Here is a 21,335-nt window from a genome sequence, read left to right as displayed (position 1 = left end):
ATTGGCAGATGCACCAATTAGAGAATGTTATAATGCTAGCAGATGCACTCAAGCATAGTATTGGTAGATGCACCAAAGAGAGAGTGACATAATACGAGTAGATGCACTTAAGTATAGTATTGGTAGATGAACCTAAAAGAGCACGCCATAATGCTAGCAGATGCGCTTGAGAATAATATCGGTAGATGCACCAAGTAGTGAATGTCGTGATCTTGGCACATGCGCCAAATAGAGATTGTCATAATAATAGCAGATGCGCTTATAGGATAATCTTGGCAGATGCGCTTATAAGATAATGTCAGCAGATGCGCCTAAAAGAGAATGTCATAAACCTGGCAGTCGCGCCTCATAGTGTATGACGTAATCCTGGCAGAGGCGCTTAAAGGATAATGTTGGCAGATGCGCCTTATGTAGCAATGGAAGTTTGTGCTAATTCCTTAGGTCAATCCTTAGGAATGAATGAATGACGGTTAGTTTAATTCCTAGGGTAAAATCCTAAGAAAGATAATAGGGATGGGTAATTGAGTTGATTGTTTGATGGTTGAATATAATAATTATATTATTGTGGGTTGAAAACCTTATATGCTCACTAGGCTCCCAAGCCTGACCCACTCAGTTTTCTTTGCATTACAGGTAATGGCACAAGAGTATAAGTTGGTGGACTTGACGAGAGATTTTGGATTATAGGCCAGTAGTTATGAATAACTGTTGTAAGGTCTATTTTGTTCTGTTTATGCTTTTGGTCTGTATTGAACATGACATCCCGAGATTTTGTTATATAATGAAAATACATTTCTTTAAAGAAATGCTTTGATAATTCTTATCATATTTTGTTTTGGGAACAAATTCCGCAACTGTTTTCTTTAAAAGATTACTCTGATTTTAAAAACCAAGCATAAACAAATCGGTCTTTTCTGGCCGAGAAATTAGGGATGTCACACCCCCCCCCTTTAAGAATCTAAAGCAACCTAATTGAGCAAGTCTAGACTGTGAGTCTGAACACCAGCCTTTATATTAGTTTAAAAAATCATTTAACGGAAAAATGCAACAGAAGTCTCTTTATTAGTTTATTTGAAAAAAAAAGTCACTTAAATATCCAAGAGACCCCATCCTAACCAAGTCATTAGACTATGTTACATGTACCAATGCAAGACAACCAACAAGCAAAGAAACAAATTTCAGCATATGCTAAGTAAACTAATCATAATGCAGTATTATGAAACATACATATCTAAAATGGTCCAAACAATGCATCATATAAGCATGCATTCAAACACTCACATAGCATGACATCAGATACATTATATAATCATCATAATAATGCTCGATTTTTATTCTTCTTGATAATTACCGTAATCATAGGCACTAAAAGGAGGGTTATATGTTGCATAAAACAAATCTAAATAGCGGGTTGAAATCGGAGGTTTGGTATAGAATATGTCACTTCTCACATCATTTACTAATATATTTAAATCAGTGACGGACACAAGAGTTCATGTTACAGTTGCACATTACACTAGGAGTTGTACATATTTTTTAGTGGGTGCACCTTAATAGATTTTTTGTACAGTACGACGAAAAAATTCGAGTGTTGGCTCAGGATCCCCCCTGAGAGACCTAAATCCACCGCAAATTTAAATATTTTGTGGTAGTTTTCGTATACATTTTTAAGGTGCAAAAACATCACGATGATAAGAAAACACAATTACTAGTTGTGTTGCATTGATTGTGAGAAATCCTAGGTGGTTTTTGTTTTTCTTTTTAAGGTTTTTCTGACGTTTTATGTTTGCATTGTACAAATAAGGCGCAAAACGTTTGGTCTTACATAATTTATATTTTAAAAAAAACCACATAATTAAAAAAGTATTTGTCATTTTTTGGACATATATATGGACATTACCAAAATACTGAATCTTATCTGGTCAACATTTATGAAAAATTCAAATAAGATGATAAGATTTTGAATAAGTCAAAGTTTGACCAATTATTCGCTCATATCCGGTTGAATCGGTCTAATACCATATATACATTATAAAGCATTTCCACTCTATCTATCTCTCACCCTCTCTCAACCACCCGTCGTTAAGAAACCCTAAAATACACTCCACAACACTCAGCCTCCACTACCACCACTTACCACCACCGTCAAAGACTTCCGCAAGCACCGCTATGATCTACACCTTGTTAATCACTATGTCCATCACCATCACCACCCAGGACCCGAGGGTTCTGAAATCCATCACCTTCTTCACCATCCTCCTCCTTCATCCTCACTCTAATCACCCTAAATACCACCGTTAACACCGCCTCCAACCCATATATGGTTATTTCGTTGTTTTTTTTAATGATATGCATATCAAGGTAAGATTTCCATGAGCATTAGGGAATCGCCAAATCTTTGTTATATTTCTGATATTTTTTAAAAATATCCATGTATAACAAAAATCATGTAATTTGCAGGTTTAGAATTGTATCAGCAAAAGCAATTGATCAAGAACTGGAATAAAAAATATGGTTGTTGGCTCAACCATCTTAAAAGTATTAATTTTTGCCACATTATGATCCTATTTTCCTAAGCTACATGATATTGATTGATGAGTCTTGACATATGTATACTTGTAACATCCCGACTCCCCATTATAACATTTAATTAATTTATATTCATTTTGATAGGGCAACTCGGCGAGTTAGAGGCCCCAATTCGCCGAGTAGAGTTTGAGATGGCCGCGTGATTTTTAGAGTCTACTCGACGAGTTAGGGGGACCCAACTCGACGATTAGGAGCTCAGTGTGAAAACCCTAATTTTCAGGGTTTTCATCCTATTTAAAGGACCTTAAGTCCTTTACCTCGTCTTCCTCATCACCCTAACACACTGAGAGAAACCCTAATCAAGATATTACCATATGTGTATGTGTGAGAGAGAGACAAAGAGAGAGAGAGAGAGAGGGGGCTAAGATTGTATGTTTTAGTGCATTCTTGGAAGGAGTTTGAGGAGCAAAAGGCTTGGAACGAGAAGGAGCCCTTGGATCCAACATTCTTTCAGTGTTAGCTGCCATCTGGAGGTAAAAAGCTATTACCTTGACCATTTGTCTGTTAGATCTCTTTACTAGGGAGTTAATGGCAATTTCCACCTTCTCTTTGAGTCCTTTAGTTGTTTGAGCATGCCTTGAAGATGAGAATTCAGATCTGGACAGTATGAGGTCCCGTAGGCCAAAAGATTCAAGTTATTGGCTAGCTTTCATGCACTAAACCCTTTATTGAGCTTGGGTTGGCAAACTTAGCCCTAGATGCCATGCATAAACGTAAAGCCTACAACTTTATGTGGTATTTCAGCCTTAGAACGCTAGATCTAGAGTATGGGGCCTTAGTCCTTCTTAAAAACGTCTAAATGAGAGAATGGATTGAAGGGACTCGACGAGTTGGTGAGCCAACTCGACGAGTTGGTTAGGATTTTCCCCGATAGTCTGGACGCGTTACGAACTCGACGAGTTGGTGAGACTACTCGGTGAGTTGAGTTGGATTTCCTGATTTTTCAGAAGAAACGAAGGAACTCGACCAGTCGCATAGATGCACTCGACAAGTTGGGTGAACATGGACTATTGACTTGAGTGTTGACTTCCGTTGAATTTTAGGGTTTGGTCAAGTTATGGATTATGGAGACCATGGAGGGGTAAAATGGTCTTTCACCCTTTCCGAGAGTTAGAAAAGGGGTTGGCTTAACAACTTTAGAGTTATTGTTATAAAGTGTTAATTAGAGATGATTATGATATGTAGGCGGAGTCTAGACCGATCGTTGAGTACGGGACCTACTTGCTTACTTACGAGGTGAGTCTTCTCACTATACTTACCTGAGTGGTAATATTGTATGACCGGAGGGTCTTATTTGAGTTATCGACCAGAGGGTCTTATATGCTTATACTGAGTTATGTGATGTCATGCATTATGTCTTTATGATTTATGTTGTATATTATTTATGTGCCTTATTGAGTTAGGACCGGAGGGTCCAAACCGAGTTGTGAGACCAGAGGGTCTTCACTGAGATACCGGACTGGAGGGTCCGACCCGATCTGTGAGACCGGATGGTCCTCACTGAGACACATGATCGGAAGGTCCTTATCGAGATATAGCCATGAGAGGCTACTTATTTTTGCATGTTATTTTGGGAAACTCACTGAGCTTTGTGCATACAGTGTTGGGTGAAATGTGTTTCAGGTACCTCTCAGGACCACGGGAAGGCGCCAACTTGATTGTGCACACCAGCTAGAGATTATGTTTTTGAGGATTTTGGGATATTATCAAACATGTTTATTGACTTGTGTTTTGAACAACTTATACATTTGTGATTTGAGAAATGTGAGATTGTGTTTTATGTGGTTTAAAAAATGAAAATTCTGTTTGAAAATTTAGAGTGTTACAAGTTGGTATCAGAGCCTGCTGTTGCCGCAGCCACCGCAGCCATAGCTGCTGCGAGGCTACAAGGGGTGACGCGTTGTTTCGAGAGTTCAGCAACACGAAGCCACCAGAGTTTGATGGGAACCAGGACCTGATTTCTGCCATGAGATGGATCTTCGGCATTGAGGGGTGTTTCTATACGTGTTCATGCCCAAAGCATTTGGGAGTTCAGTTTCCACTGAAGCAACTTTTCTTAGGAGAAAAGGACTGGTGGAAGTTCGTGACGACTGATTTCACTCCTGCAGATCATGTTGTAGTGACTTGGTAGAGGTTTACCCAGTTGTTCAAAGATGAGCATATTCCCCAGGTGGATAGGGAACGTTTGGCCCATGAGTTTCTATTTCTCAAGAAGAAGACAGAAACAATGATAGAGATTACGAGGATGTTTCATGAGAGGGCGTTGTTCTGCCCTGAACACGTGTCTACTGAGAAGGCACGTGTGAACCGGTATTTGAGCATCTTGAAGAGAGATATTCTAGAGTCCGTGGAGAACTCTTCATATTGAACATTGGTTGAGTTGCAGACCAATGCCTGGAGGAGAGAGATTGAGTTGGAGATTTAGACCAGGGATGAGGAAGAGCATCAGGGGAGAGATAGGAGACCAGTGCAATTGCGATCGGCGACGAAGCGGGCTAAGCCCGCTGATTCGAGAGCAGGAGGCTAGAAGGGCCACACTTGTGACAAGTGCGACAAGAGTCATGAGGGATCTTGTCGGGCAGGGATTTGCTATAAATGTGGCAAGGAGAGGCACATGGAGAGGGATTGCCCCAAGGGATTTTCGATTTTCTTTCATTGCAACCAGACTGACCACCAGAAGGCCTAGTGTCCTCGGCTCACCCAGGGATCAACCCATGCTTCTGCTCCTACTGCTTTACGTGTCACTGATGGTCGGTCGGGGAAGACCAAGGCTCTGAGAGCTCGTGGGAGAGCATTTCAGCTGACTGCAGAGGAGGTCCGTGTAGCGCATGATGTTGTTTTTGGTACTTTTCTTGTGAGTTATGTGTCTGCCTTGGTGTTATTTGACTCGGGTGCGAGTCGATCTTTCGTGTCCTTATCCTTTAGTCGTCACATTAGTGTTAGACGCGAGGCGTTGAGTCGACCACTGAGAGTTTCTATAGCTAATGAGCATGCGGTTTTTGCCACTGATGTATTTTGGGGATGTGTATTAGAGATTTTCGATGTTGAGTTTCCGATAGATCTGGTGCCAATAGCGAAGGGTGATGTTTGTGTCATAGTGGGCATGGATTGGTTGAGCCGGTTTGGAGTTGTGATTGACTGTGAGCGTCAGATGGTGACCATACGAGACCCTAGTGGGGGAGTACTTACTGTGTATGGCGAGGGAATTAGATCGGGATCAGATTTCTACTATGCCGCCTGGGCGAGGCAGAGTCTACAGCAGGGGTGCATGGGCTTTTTATTGTACGTGATGGATATGCGAGTTGCCACCGACAGGAAGAGTTCTATTTGCGATGTTCCAGTAGTGTGTGTGTGTGTTCTTAGATGTTTTCCATAAGGAATTGTCGGGTGTGTCTCCTGGGAGACAGGTGGAGTTCCGGATCGATCTGATTCCAGGTGCAACACATATTGCCAAGGCACCTTATCGCCTTGCGCCGCCCGAGATACATGAGTTGTCCTCGCAGCTCCAGGAGCTGTCGGGGAAGGGTTTTATTAGACCGTGTAGCTATCCGTGGGGAGCGTCGATCCTTTTTGTCAAGAAAAAGGATGGTTCACACCGGATGTGCATTGAATACCGCGAATTGAACAAACTAACGGTCAAGAACCGTTATCCACTACCGAGGATCGACGATTTTTTTGATCAGTTGCAGGGGAATCTTGGTTTTCCAAGATTGATTTGAGATATGGGTATCATTAGATGAGATTCTGCAAGGAGAATATTCATAAGACGGCCTTTCGGACTCGTTATGGGCACTACGAATTTGTGGTGATGCCTTTCGGGCTCACCAATGCACTGGAAGCGTTTATGGAACTCATGAACCGGGTGTGCAGGCCCATGTTGGATCGGTCGGTGATCGTGTTCATCGACGACATTTTGGTGTACTCGAGGTCTAGGGAACAGCATGAGGAGCATCTGCGGGAGATTCTTGGTGTATTGAGGATTGAGAGGCTTTATGCCAAATTCTCCAAGTGTGATTTTTGGTTACGAGAGGTCCAGTTCTTGGGACACCTCGTTAACAAGAATGGGATTTTGGTCGACTCGACCAAGATCGAGGCAGTTATGCGATGGGAGGTGTCGAGATCTCTATCCGAGATTAGGAGTTTTCTAGGTCTGGCGGGTTACTACCGGGGGTTTATCAGAGATTTCTCCAAGATTGTCGTTCCTCTCACCAGATTAACCAGGAAGGTTGTTACTTTTGTTTTGGGACCCGATTAACAGGCTTCATTCGAGACGCTTCGCCAGATATTGTACGAAGCTCCAATGTTAGCCCTTCTGGAGGGAGTGAAGGACTTCATAGTCTACTGTGATGCATCTATATCGGGGATGGGTACCGTGTTGATGCAGAGGGGATACGTGATAGCATATGCGTCGAGGCAGATAAAGCCTCACGAGACAAGGTATCCCACCCATGATTTGGAGCTGGGGGAGTTGGTATTCGCCCTCAAGATTTGGCGCCACTATCTTTATGGTATTCAATGTACCATATGCACGGACCATAAAAGCCTGAAGTACCTTATGGATCATGCCAACCTGAATATGAAACAAAGGAGGTGGTTGGATGTAGTGAAAGACTATGACTGTGTGATTTTGTATCACCCTAGTAAGGCTAATGTGGTAGCCGATGCCTTGATTCGTAGAGCAGCGAGTGCTCTGATCCGAGACATGTGCATGACGATGAAGGTGATGACTCCAGTCTTATATACCATCTGAGAGGCCTAATAGGTGGCCATGATACCAGAGAACCATAAGAAAAAGCGGGTGATTGGGCAAATATCTGAGTTTGAGACGGATAGTCGGGGGCTTATGACCTTCCGTGCGCGGATTTGCGTACCATATATGAGTGAAGCTCGACGTATTTTGATGGAGGAGGCCCATAGGTCGAGATTCTCGATCCATCCAGGGGCCACCAAGATGTATTTGGACTTGAAAATGGATTATTGGTGGCCCTGTATGAAGAGAGATGTGGCATGGGTAGTCAAGAGATGCCTGACCTGTCGTCAGGTCAAGGCAGAGCACCAACATCCTCATGGCCAGTTGCAGCCTTTGGAGATTCCCCTGTGGAAGTGGGAACAAATCTCCATGGACTTTATTACCAAGTTAGTGAGGACTGCGCGAGGTGTCGATGTGATATGGGTGATTGTAGATCGGTTAAAGAAGAGTGCTCACTTTCTAGCTATAAGTGAGAGCTCTTCTGCGGAGAAATTGACCGAGATCTACGTTCGAGAGGTGGTGGCACGACATGGATTGGCAACATCGATAGTGTCCGATCAGGATGTGCGTTTTACTTCCAGGTTCTGGAAGAAATTTCATGAGGAGTTGGGTACCCGACTGCATTTTAGCACCGCTTACCACCTACAGACAGACGGGCAAAGCGAGCAGACGCTTCAGACGCTCGAGGACATGCTACGTGCATGTGTTATGGACTTTGGTGAAAGTTGGGACACCTACTTGCCCTTGGCTGAGTTTTCATACAACAACCACCACTCCAGTATTGGTATGCCTACCTTTGAGCTTTTGTATGGGAGGAGGTGCCGGACTCATATCTGTTAGGGAGAGGTAGGGCAGAGAGTGATGGGGAGCACTGAGATAGTGCTTAAGACAACAGAGCAAATCCAACAGCTCAGACAGAGATTACTGACGGCCCATAGTCGTTAGAAGAGTTACGCAGACCGGAGACGATATGAGCTAGAGTTCCAGGTCAGAGATTTTGTCCTCCTGAAGGTATCCCCATGGAAAGGGGTGATCTGATTCAGGAAGCGGAGCAAGCTGGGCCCTAGATACATCGGTCCTTTCAGAGTGATCGATCGAGTGGGTAAAGTAGCTTATCAGTTAGAGCTGCCTGCAGAGTTGAGCCAGATTCATAATACCTTCCATGTGTCCCAGTTGAGGAAGTGTGTAGCTGACGAGACGACATTGGTCCCTTTATAAGACATTCAGCTTGATGATCGCCTGAACTACATTGAGAAGTCGGTGGCGATTTTGGATAAGAAGGTGAAGGTTTTGAGGAATAAAGAGCTCGAACCTGTGGTGTTCCCTGAAAATGTCTATGGGGGCTGGGTTTGCCCTGTAAAAGAGCTCGAACCTGTGGTGTTCACTGAAATATTACGAATAGGCTTCCGTTTAATTTGTTTGCTATTTTCAAAAAAAAAAACTTAGACTAATCTCATAGTAAGAGACCATTTTAAAATACCTTTACCCTTCATAACATTAAATTATCGAGCTAAACACAACCCTATTGACTTGTATATATTTTGGAGTTTCTATTTCTCATTACAATCTTTATTAATATAAAATCAAGGACTCCACACTAGGGATGAGATTTAGAACCGGAAAACCGGACCAGAACCGTTAGAACCGGAATATGTAGAACCAGGTCTGGTTCCAGGTTTAAAAATTGGCTTTATCCGGGTTCCGGGTAATCGGGGTTTGGGTTCATCGGGTCCGGGTAAACCGGGTCTAAAAATCGGAACCGGTTTTTGGAACCGGAACCACTTTTAGGGTCGAAACCGGTTTTTGTGAAACGTTTAAAAGATGCATATCTTATTCGTTTCAACTCCAATTGACATACGATTTTTTCCAACATGTAGTTTAGAGTTTGTACATGATTTTAGACTATAAATTTGTCATTTGTAGTTTTATATTTATTGACTTACAGTCCTCCAAAGTCGAGATATTAAAGCTGGAAGTTTTTAGTTTTTCAGTTTTTTTGTATTCGGTGAAAGTTTTAAAACATGCATATCTAATTCGTTTGAAGTCGGATTGACATGTGGTTTTTTCCAACTTCTAATTTACAGTTTTTACATGAGTTTAGACTATAATTTTGTCATTTTTGGTTTAACATTCAATGATTTACAGTCCCTCGAAGTCGGGATATCAAAACTGAAAATTTTCAACTTTTCAGCTATTTGTTTTTGTACTTTGTATTATGTGAAAATATTAACACAAGCATATCTTATTCGTTTAAAGTCGCATTGACATGTGGGTTTTTCTAGAGTGTATTTTAGAGTTTGTACATGATTTTAGACTATATTTTTGTTAATTTTGGTTTCATATTCAATGAGTTACAGTCCCCCAAAGTCGGGATATCAATATGAAAATTTTCGAAGTTCAACCCACTAAGTAGCAAGTAATTACCAAAAAATTCCGGTTTTTTCGGGTTTTCCGGTTCTAAACCCACTTTATCCGATTCCAACCTACCCACTTTGATTTTTCCGGGTTTTCTGGTTCTAAACCCACTTACCCGGAACTATACCCGGAACCGGTTCCTATATACCGGTCCGGTTTCCAGTTCTATAAAATCCCGTTAACCGGTTCCGGGTTTTTCGGGTCCGGGTCCATCCGGTCCAGATTTGGACCCACTTTCATCCCTACTCCACACTAAAGGTGTTGTTAACCAAGCCCAAACCCATTATATAACCGGTTAAGAAAACTAGTTATATAAACCTGTTACAATTAATCAAAGCGCAACCGATCCTACAATAAAATACAATACATTTGCAGCTATCGAATTGATTAATCTACATAAGATATAACACATTTACAACTATCAAATTGATTAATCTACATAATATACAACATATTTACATTTATCATAGAAGTCAGTGAAACATGTATTTTTATATGGATCAAATTTTTAAATGGGATAATCACCTTCTAACGAGTTAAAAACATGATAAAGCTTTTCCTTTTAAAACCGGTTAACTATTTTATTAATTTATAAGTTTTATTTAAAAAATACAAATTAATTAATTAATTTTTAAAAAAAAAAAAAAGCTGGTTAAAAGACTCGGGTTACTAAACAGAGGCCCGATTATTGCTTTTCTTGACCTAGCCCAGTTACAATAGTCCTGGTAAAGGCCCAGTCATACCAACTTTCGTGATCTAGCAATGTCTAACATTGTCAGCAAGATAATAGCAAAATTTCAGTACATAACATATCTATATACATCTATTGACCAATATTATTACGATAAGTAAAACACTGTGACAAAAACCAGAGTAGAATCAATCAAATACAAGAAAAATTCAACTTGCAAGCTTAAAAGCATCAATGAAGAGACCATAAGTGAACCCCATCTTGAAGTTATTCAACAGAGCAATGGGGAATGTGACCTTAGGTCTACTGTAATAAAACCTTGTAACATACTCAGTAAGAAGAACACATACAACAGCAGCTATAACATCGTTCACACCTAAAGCTCCAAACGACAATGATATTGTTTGCGCAACATAAAATCCACCCAGCAGTGATATACCCCCAAAAAGTGTTCTTCTTGAAGGGCTTTTGAAGTAATTTCGTGAGATATCTGGTATGATCCTGATGATGTCGATTAATCGCCTCCTTCCTCCTTCAGTGTCTTGCACAGCTTTGATTTTTGACAACTTAAGTGATGATGATCTTGAAGAAATACCGGAGAATTTGGTTCTAGGGTTCGTGTTGAATTTGATGAAATCTATGGAAGTAAGGCTTGGACAGATTGCCATTTAGGCTCAAATGGGGTTTCCTGAAAGAAATATGAAGGATAGAGTTTCTTTGTTTCAAATCAGCACAACATAAACGAAACCCTAACATATAAATTGAAGAAATCAAATCAGCAGATTGCGATTATAGTATACAGAAATCTTGTTTGAAGTCTTGCATTCATACCTTGAATATCAATGAGATGCTTGACAATAGGAATCGAGCAGGTGAAGTAGAACCATACGTTCAATTCAATCAAGCAAGCAGATGTTGAAAGAATAAGCGCATTTTGTGTTTTAGGATTTGGGCGAACCGAATACTTTAACCATGAACCGAGTGGTTCGTTTTTAACCCATTCGACCCATCAAGGCCCAAATAAACCCATAAAATGGTTGTATTGGGTTTTTGTTACAAACTACTTATTGTATTAAAATATTAAATATGCAATTCATGAATACAAAATTTTAAGAGGTTATAAATAATTTAAATGAGTTACATACCGTTTGGTTGGGTCTTTGTTGATTAACTATTCTTATAATTGTTCAAAAAATATTAAATATGCAAGTCATCACTCCATTCCCCTAATCTAATTAATGTTTCTTTACTTTTAAAATTACTTTGTTCACAAAATCTGAGTATTACAAATTAGATGTGCACTTTAGATGGTTTTATTAATGAACAAAATTTTGTTACTCGACCTGTGGGTTTTGAAAACAATAAAGTCTCATCACACATAAGTTGAATAATGATCTTTCTAAAACAAGCTTCATGAATATGGCAATTGGCAAATGATATTATTATATAGGTTAGAATAAATAAAACTTTGTTTGCAAAGAAATATTGGTGAACAGTATGATGATAGTTTAAGTTTACGTAGACACGCCATAATTTTAAGTTCAAGAGCTTGTTTGTTTTGTAAATTGTAAAACGAGTTAGAAATGAATATGATATAAAAGATTAAAATTTTCTTGGAATTCAAATAGACAATGGCGGTAACGTTTTTATTTCTCATTCAAACTATGCTAAATAAATTGAGATTTTTTTATCATTTATTAATATATAATAAATAAATTATTTATTTTGTATTTATCAATAAATAATAAACAACTATCATTTCATTACTTATTGTGAGTTGGTAAATAATAAATTATTACATATACAATTAAATCACAATGTCCTTATGAACAGTACCTTGCCCGGGTACTGTTCATCGGGTTATATGTAACTCAACCGGGGTCACCGCTCAACTACTAGATTATCTTCATCTCCACCGCTTTAATCGACTGAACCTTCACCATCGCTCCTTTAAACCCTATCAAAACGTGGATCCTCATCGCCCATCGATGCTTCCTTGATATTTACATGTACTGCACAAAGTTTTTTCTTATTTTCTAGGGTTTTCGTACCACCACCGAAGCACCATCGAAGCAACTCACCATCACCGCAACAGTTATCGTCCGTCTTCGTTCCATACCCGGATCGACAACGAGACCACCACTTCTCTCAGCAAACGAATCATAAACCTTACTTCACAGAAGAAATTGACTAGGTTTGTTTGTTTGTTTTTTTCTTTTCTTTTCGTCTCTCACCACGTTTCAGCTTCACCACCGAACAACCACCTTTCTATTTGTTTTGTTAAAACACAAACTCTAGTCTTTATGATTTATGCAATTTCTTATGTTTATTGTAGATGGTCTATGAAACTTTTGGGTTTATGCTATTTTTCCTGAATCAAAAGCAACAACAACACCAATACCAGCAAAAGCAGTTTTTGGGTTTTTATTTGGTCTCTTTTGATTATGTTTCAAGGTATTTCTCAATTACTTTGCTTATTTATTCTTATTTGTTTCTGATGCATAAATAATGCATGCCAACTGTTTGTGGAAATGCCCAAGTGAAACTAATATGAGATTATGCGTTTTTGGGATGAATTAAACTGATCATTGGCGACTCCAAGCCCCAGTAGAGTTTTGGAAATATCGATGGGCCTGGTTATCTTGGTATTGATTACCTTGATGAGGTATCTATTCCTTTTTTATACGTGTTTTCTCTCATGATTTTCATTTATTATTCAAACAATCGAGATGTTCAATTTAACAATAGATTATTATCCTGTTTTAGTTAAATTAGGAAGTATGATGAAGTCATCTTACTTACAACTTAATTAATAGCAAACAAATAATCACTTCATTGAAGTAATTATATTCCATTGGTGTTTGAAGGTGCTTTTTAATACTAAGTATCAGCTAACAGATAGTTATCATGTATTATGCAGAATTATGAGGGTCATCCTTCAGGATCAACAGTGGATTTTGCATGTGATACCAACGGGTCTCAAATATTAGCAGTCAGTAATTTGGCAGCTCATACAAAGGTTTGTAAACAAAACTCAAATTTAAAATAATTCACTTTATTGATCCCATATATCTCTATCTCTTGCTATAGTAACTACTATAAATATTAAACATAAACTTTAAATCGTGCTCCTTGAAATTCGTTATAAGATTGTTACACGAGACACATGACTGGACAAAACTTTTTAAGGCTATTCTTATGATGAAGAGGGCGTTTATGTCTTTTGCACAAATGAAAGATTGAGAGCAAGTCCATGTCCCACCTTTTTCAGTAGGACAAAAAGTTGCAACTTTTCTAATTTACATCATTTGATAAGTGCAATTTTCAACCAAAAATAGCAACATACATATATTTTCTATATATAAAAATAACAACATACTTTCATTTCTTACAGATAACAAGCTATATATAACAAATAAAGTAACTGCCTATATTTGATCATATTTTCTACTCATTACCAAACTTTTAGCAATTTCAAATGTTCAATTTTATAAATTTGTTATTTTTGCAGGCACTTTTGGCTATTCCTAAATGCTCATTGCATGTATCTAAAGATCCGGAAATAGAACAGATTTAATCATACTCTTACATGGTGTCGTTGTTTCTGTAAGTGATCACATTCTCCAATTCTTGAAACTTTTCTTTTATAATTTTTTTTATAGTAATCATTGAAAAATGGAAATCTTTTCAATCAGATTCTATTGGTTCCTGAAACAGAAAAAGAAACTATTCGTACATCATATTTGGCAAATCACCAAGATGCATCTTGGGTAAATATTTCTTTTTTAAGTTTTAACTAATAATTCTTTTTTCAGTTTTGCCCTAATCTGAGGCCTTGACTTGTGTATCATAAAGGTTGACTTTGTTGACTTCCAATTTTTCGCTTTCAGCCCAAATCTATTACCTTTGTTTGTCGTACTGCCACTGCTTTGTTGAGATCAGGAGGTTTGTTTGTCCATCTGAAATGTAAAGTATCAAATTTTAAATTATTCAAGAAATATGATTTTTTTTTAAATATGTTCTTAAATTTGAGAATGATAACAGAGTTCACAAACTAGGATTTCAGAGAGTTAAAAGTGGATCAAATATATCGGTTTTCTAAGCCTATAACGGTATATGACCTTTTAATAATTTCTCCTTTATTTTCATTCTATATATTTTTATCCGCGTTGAAGTTTTAATTAAATAAGTTAATATTTTTCTCATTGTAGTCTCACATGAATAAAGACCATTCAAATGATACAAAAGTTATAGTTCAACACTCGACATCAATTCCGGTAATTTCCTTAGTATTTTGTGTTTTTTTACCATTCTTTCTTATATTTTTATGGTAGGCTGGTTATTAAAATAACAACTTTAAGCTTCAGATTCTGTTCTCAACATGTGCTGAAGAAAGAAAGTGAGTCATGCCGTTTTAACATATTTTTATATTAACCGAAAAAGTTCATGGGCATTTTAGTAATTTTGTACCCAAAGTGTTGGATGGTATCAGAATTAGTTTTTTTTTTTTAAGTCCAATTTGGCAACTGAATTCTAAGCTTTAGAGATCTTATATTGGTATAAAAAAGTGGCACGTAAAAATTTCAAATTGGTTTTTGCAAGTCCAATTCCTTTAATCTTTCATTTGGCCGCCATGTGGATTGGGAATGATTTGATTTCATAAGGAAGGAACATTATGAGAATCTGTATTATGTTGTAACCGGAGATAAGCACTTTCTGCTTCTTCCACCCACTGATGTTCATAGAATGTATAATTATGACTACCCTGCTGCTCAATGCATAAGTACAATTTCACCCTTTTCTATATTTGCATTTATCTCTTTGGGTTCTTGGATGCCTGTTACGTGTTTACTCATGATTGATAATAGCATGATGTATATACTATAGTTGCAAGTGTATGGGTACTTTAGTCATTTTGATTGTTTTGTTGACATATTAACAGGAAAGTGGGTCTTTTGAATTGGAATTGGAGAATCAAATGAGATATGTCCCTTGCTGTAGTGTAAATCCTTACCCATTGCCCAAAGACCAGGAAAAAAGAAATGTATGAATTCCCATTTTACTATAATGCATCCAACCCATTTCAAGTCACTGTCAAGGCTCTCCCATATTTTTAACCAACAAATCTGAAAAGAAATGCTTTTCCGACCCATGCAAAGCATGGGTCCCTACACTAGTTTATACATTATAATATTTTATTTATTTATTTATCTACTTGATGTTTAGGTCCCGTTTCGTGAGGAGAACACGATTAGGGGTGACAAATCGAGCCATCGTGTCGTGTTTTTATCTGACACGACACGACATTGTTTTATGTAACATGAACACGACACGACGCGATCTAGGGTTTTTTTTAACTAACACGAAAACGAACCAATTAAAAAACGACAAACACGACACAACACAACAAAAATAACATGAAATAACGATTAATGTATTTAATTAATATTTATTCACACATAACACAACAAACACGAAAAACACGACAAAAAAATGTTTAATCGTGTCAATTTCGTGTCAAATTTTGAACACGAACACGACACGACGTCGTGTTTTTTACACTTGACACGAACACAAATTCGAATTTTAGTTTCGTCTCAATTTCGTTTCGTGTCGTTTATTTTTGTCGTGTTGTGTCATCAATTGTCACCCCTAAACACGATGGAACGGACTAAACTAATTTTTTTGAGAGGGTGTTTGGCATACCTAGAACATGAACAACAAAACATTTGACTAAGTCCAATAGGACAATTTAGTAAAAAAAATACTCCCACCCAAAAAGGTGGAACTCAACAGAACACGTATTTCTATTTTCTAAATCTGATGAAAATAACCCTGAAACGGGTCTCAGCTTGTGTCTCCACCTTTCTCATGTTCTACCAGTCTTATGAAATTATCGACTTCTTCAAATAAATGTTATCGTCTGCACATATCAATCGCACACAGAGATTGATTCCATATTACTGATTATCAATTTTAGTGGAAACGAACTTTGAAGTCATCAACGATCTCATATGTTTTCGTCTATGCTCAACATTCCAAGATACAACTCTTTTTTAAACTCCAATATCAACATCTCTTCATTTACTTTGACGAATTGGTGATTCTTTCTCTCCTAATCTTTCATGTATCTGATTGTACTTAGTTGTGTGTAGTAATTTCGACTGGCTTGAAGTTTTCCACGATTTCTCATCATCGCATCCGACTTCATCATTCCGAGGTATGAATTTTTCTAAATTCATCTCTTTACTTACTTGATTGACTTCGATTCTTTCTCTCCTAACCTTTCCTGCATCTGTTTGTTCCAAGTTGTGTGTAGTAATTTCGATTGGCTTGAAGTTTTCCACGATTTTGCATCAGCGCAAAATCAGTCTGATTGCCCTTGTTGTTACTCATGTTATCAGTCTGGTTAATTTCATTGTAACTGGATCTTCCTTGTAACTGGAATGGTATAATTTATAGTCCCTGAATACACTGGGAACTTTTACCTCATTGGAAGACAAGAATGATTATATTCAGACTTGATGAACTCCTGAATGGTTAAATCAGACTTGATGAACTCCTCGAGATGATTAATTTCAAATCTCCTGCCCAATTCATGTTTTAGATACCAAAATTTGGACGAAAATGCCCCTGAATCTATGTAGTTGCCACCGGGTTTGTAATACATGTTAATTGATTCTACCAACCCCTACATGCTTCTCATAATAGTTAAGTATGTGTTGTTTTTTTACTTGTTTTTTTTATAAACTTTGTAGATATGGATCGTTATCATTTTAAATAATTTTATTAATAAAATTGTTTATTTTGAAGTTATGTATTTTAAATATTGTTGTTATGAATATTTTTTGCAAAAGGGTAATATGATTATTTTTACATCTTGTTCTGGCGAGTTCTATTGTTACCAAACATTTTCAGACAACTTGTTCTGTTCCATACAGTCTTACCAAACGTTGTACAAATTATTTGTCTTGTCCAGTCTTGTCCTGTTCAATCCAATCCAGTCCAGTTCTGTTCCATCCAGTTCTTCTGCCAAACGATACCTTAATGTCATAAGCTTACATATAAACAACATGTAAGTTAATTTCTTTGTTCTTTGCTTATTATTTCAACATAGAGGTACCTATAATATTTGATGGTACTATAAAGTTGTAAAAAAGAGTGCTTAGTATTATGGTTAAAAATGATTTTTTTCCTTTGAACCTTATAAAATCAGGGAGTAACAATAGGTGATGGAAAACATATTTTTATGTAATAATATGTATTTTTTGAAATGATTTTTTTGAATAAATTATATAAAATTAATAATAAAATGTCTATAAGAAAATTTAATGGTAAAATATGTAAAAGAAATACATTGTTCTTAAAAAAGTTCAACGGAAAGAAACCTTTTGTAAGTTAGTACTATGCTAATGAATGGATGATTCATTTCTTTTACTTTTAATTTAGAAATAACACTTTCAAGTAAAGACAATTTATAATTCGAAGTACGTGCCAGTACTTTTTTTTTCCAGCAAGAGAATATCATTTTACACTTTTCGGTGGTTGACCATTTGGGTAAGTACTAAATAGTATTGGCTATATAACAAGGTAAAGGTAAGTCGGTGAAATTTCTATCAGCATTTGTCATCCCTTCGTTTTGAATTATTACATTTTCTACCTTTTTATTATTGTCTTCTCTAGTTTTTTAAATGTCATTTTAAAGTTGGACCTTCTTAATTTTAAATTTCATAAAATATCATTTTCTGTCTCTTTTATTTTTATATTTTCATATTTATTTCTTGTAATAACTTTTTTTTAGCTTAAAAATATAATGTTTTATGTGTTTATTTTTATGTATGTGTCGTTATAAAGTCGAAGTTGTTGAACTTACGACATAAATATAGAACATTCGTTTGTTATTTATTTAATTTTTTTAACTCACTTGCTTTTGTATATGTACACATTGATATAAATTCGAGATTGTCTACATTTCAATGTAAATTTTTTAATGTTTATGTGCTTATTTTTATATACGTTTTCTACATATTATTTAGGTCACATATAATACGTTTTTTTTATTATGTGAACTTTCGTTCGTTAACTTTAAGAAAATATATAATATTATTTACTTATTTTTATGTAAGTTTTTGTATAAATTCGAGTTTCTTTACGTTTCGACGTAAATTTTGTGTACGTTTTCATTCTTATTTTTTATGTATGTTTCCTACGTATGGTTTTAGTCACATATAATAAGTTTTCATATGATGTAATAAATTGGAGTTAGTCAGTGATACTAATATTATATATTTTTTCTATCAACAAATACAACAATACATAAGTTTTATCAGTATAATCGTTAAATTTCAACTTACAAAACGGATTGAGCCCGCCATAACATGTTATAGACAAGTTACTAGTTTAAATTAGTTTTTAAAGCGGTCACTAATCACTGACAACGTATTTTAGATTTGTCACGAGACACTCTTATACATAATGAATAGACATCATTATGAATTTTAAGATAAATCAAAACGATATACAGTTGCTTCAGAGGTTAATAACAAACAAAGAAATCTTCTTTCATAAGTATCAAAATATATCTTAAGTTTTTCATCCGTTTAACAATTATAAGAAAGTATAATATAAAAACTGAGAAAAAAAATCAAAAGGAGACAAAGAAAGTCAAAACCTCTAAGATATAACAAAAAATAGATGTGTTGAATATAAATTAGCTACAATATGAATATAGATTATTTTTAAATTTTAAATATGAAAACTGGTGAATAACTAGGGAAGAACCTGCTTTGCAGGGGTGGAAACGCCAAATAATTGAAAAAAAAACAGGAATGCTTTGTAAAGAAACTTGCATCATTTTCACTCAGTTTACCCACAATGCAAGTTTTCTACTGTTTCAAGGACCATATAAATGGAAATGAAACTGAGATGGATGCAACTTTAGATAGAGAAACCCAACCTACCAGTTCTTATTCAACTTCAGTCCTCTAATTTTTCATCATATCCAAATACTACCATGTATAATCTCAAATGCCAACGTCCTTTTCTAAGTTAATTTTTACACATACAACATCAATCATAAATGCAAATTACATGTAGACCTATCTTTTGAAAAGTAACATCATCCAAAAGTATCTTTTTTGGATTAGAGAAAGAAGAACAGATGCTGTTACTATAAATCCAATCTTTTTGGGTTTCCAGATTGGAAAGAGATTGCAACATATTCGCTTTAAAGAGCCTAGTAAATTCATCCCTTAAATCATCCTATAGCCATTGCCGCCGGTGATCAAATCATTCCTTTGTTGCTCCAATTCCATCCTAAGGTTCAGCCAAGCCTTATAGATATGGAAATTGTTCAATGTTTCATTTTTATTAATGCATGCCTGCAAGATATTTTTTAATCCACTGTACGGTGTCATTTTCAATATTGACATGAATAGAGGAGCTAAATTTGAATGTTTCTTCATGCTGAAGTTCATGTAGATTCATAAAAAAAATACATGAAGCTTACCATATAAAATATTATTTAGGGTTATTGTCATTGTAGCCCAACAAACTTTAGTACATCGGTTTAAAGAGTCCCTTGTGATTATTTTTTGCATTTGAGGGGCACGTACTTGTGTGTTTATGTTTTAAAAGGCCATTTTGAAAATTTTGAAAGGGTCACCCGGTGACACCCAACCTATCTTGCATTTTGCCAATTCCAAGTTATTGCCATCTAGATTAAAGAAGTCCAGGTCATTGCCACGTAGATGTGATAATGTTTACCCTAGTTTTTCATTTGGGCCATCCTATCTTGGAGCGAATTGGTACTCTTGTTCCCTTCTCCACATCTCACGCTCTAGATTTCACTATCTCCCTCCACCCAATTTGCGGTTGTGGTGACTATAACTGGGTTAATCGCCGACATTACTGGACCATGGAGAGAACCAAACCCAACAGTGGTAATGGAAGTGTGGCAGTTTTTAGTGGAGGTTCGTGAATTTCAGGCAAAGTCGAGGGGTATCGGCTATGAGAAGAAGAGGAAACGCCTTGTTGGGGTTCGCTTTTGTCGTTGGTGCTTGCGATGATATGAATATGAGCTTGAGCTCTGATGCTTGCGATGATATGAGGTTAGTAAATTGTTCTGATAGGGGAGTTTTGATGGCTATCAAGAAATTCAACCTAAAACACTTCAAATCAATAGTGTTTCTCGACTATCAAACACTAGTCAACACCCCATATCCAAACGAATGTGATGTCACATGGAGATTTCGGAATCGGAAAGAGAAGTCATGGAGAAGGTATAGAGATTTCAGAAGTTTCAAGATCGAATTCACCGATTCCTTCACTTAAAAAGTAATCAGAGCAAAAGGATGGCATTCCAGTGTCAATGCACGTCGTCCCCGGCGAACCCCATTTGGAAAAGGTGGAGGTTTGTTGGGGGATTGACCTGTGTCAATGTCTGCCTGAGCAACTGCCATCGACGAATCAAGCCTATAGTCGGAGCCGTCTTCAACCTACTCTCCGGAAATTGCAGTGCCAACGGCGTCACATGATTCACCTTGTTCTGCTACATCGGAGATGTTGGAGGGGACATCGGTGGAGTTGAATCGAGTGCCAATGGGCTCATCGAACCCATTTCCATTAAATTAACAGTAACATATCTTGATTTTGGAGAAGCAAGAGTTGATCTGGTAGAAGCGTACACTGGCCGGAGGTCTTCCACCCTATGAGCGAAATTGAAACCCTAATCATGTGCTGCACTTGATGGTCTTTGTACCTATAAATTTTCTCAGCATGGATGAAGCCATGATTCAAACACTCCATGTGTATATTTGCACGAAGAAGAAAAAAGGATGTTAGAACAAAAAAAACGTGTATGTATAGGTTAAGGAGAAAGGGTCAAAGAGA

General features: G+C 37.0%; 1 protein-coding gene and 1 long non-coding RNA gene across 9 annotated transcripts; one reads left to right on the top strand and one right to left on the bottom strand.

Moving 5' to 3' along the window:
* Window positions 1-10,572: 10,572 nt before the first annotated feature.
* On the bottom strand, window positions 10,573-11,431 carry NPQ6 (YCF20-like protein (DUF565)). Of its 2 annotated transcripts, none has more exons than XM_079028239.1 (2): window positions 11,277-11,431; window positions 10,573-11,133 (listed from the first exon to the last, which is right to left on the bottom strand). In XM_079028239.1, the coding sequence occupies exon 2, from the start codon at window positions 11,111-11,113 to the stop codon at window positions 10,655-10,657; it is 459 nt and encodes a 152-aa protein (XP_078884365.1). In that variant the 5' UTR covers window positions 11,114-11,133; window positions 11,277-11,431; the 3' UTR covers window positions 10,573-10,654. The 2 variants fall into 2 exon arrangements, with proteins under 2 accessions (XP_078884365.1, XP_078884367.1); XM_079028241.1 differs by having other exon boundaries at window positions 10,573-11,194; window positions 11,277-11,414.
* A 908-nt stretch (window positions 11,432-12,339) lies between these two features.
* On the top strand, window positions 12,340-17,151 carry LOC145089853 (uncharacterized). Of its 7 annotated transcripts, XR_013701409.1 has the most exons (11): window positions 12,340-12,639; window positions 12,781-13,110; window positions 13,366-13,464; window positions 13,957-14,051; window positions 14,141-14,215; window positions 14,336-14,411; window positions 14,490-14,557; window positions 14,657-14,722; window positions 15,388-15,489; window positions 16,601-16,665; window positions 16,755-17,151. It is a non-coding gene; the product is annotated as an uncharacterized LOC145089853 (long non-coding RNA). The 7 variants fall into 7 exon arrangements; XR_013701411.1 differs by lacking the exons at window positions 15,388-15,489; window positions 16,601-16,665; window positions 16,755-17,151 and adding an exon at window positions 14,813-15,033 and having other exon boundaries at window positions 12,343-12,639; window positions 12,781-12,899; window positions 13,048-13,110; XR_013701408.1 differs by lacking the exons at window positions 16,601-16,665; window positions 16,755-17,151 and having other exon boundaries at window positions 12,342-12,639; window positions 15,388-15,655.
* The last annotated feature ends 4,184 nt before the right edge of the window (window positions 17,152-21,335 follow it).

The sequence above is a fragment of the Lactuca serriola genome, chromosome 1 (assembly GCF_051521515.1).
Source record: "Lactuca serriola cultivar US96UC23 chromosome 1, Lser_US96UC23_V15, whole genome shotgun sequence".
Lineage (NCBI taxonomy): Eukaryota > Viridiplantae > Streptophyta > Magnoliopsida > Asterales > Asteraceae > Lactuca > Lactuca serriola.
The sequence above is the reverse complement of the archived record's forward strand: the minus strand, read 5'-3'. Positions and strand labels throughout refer to the sequence as shown.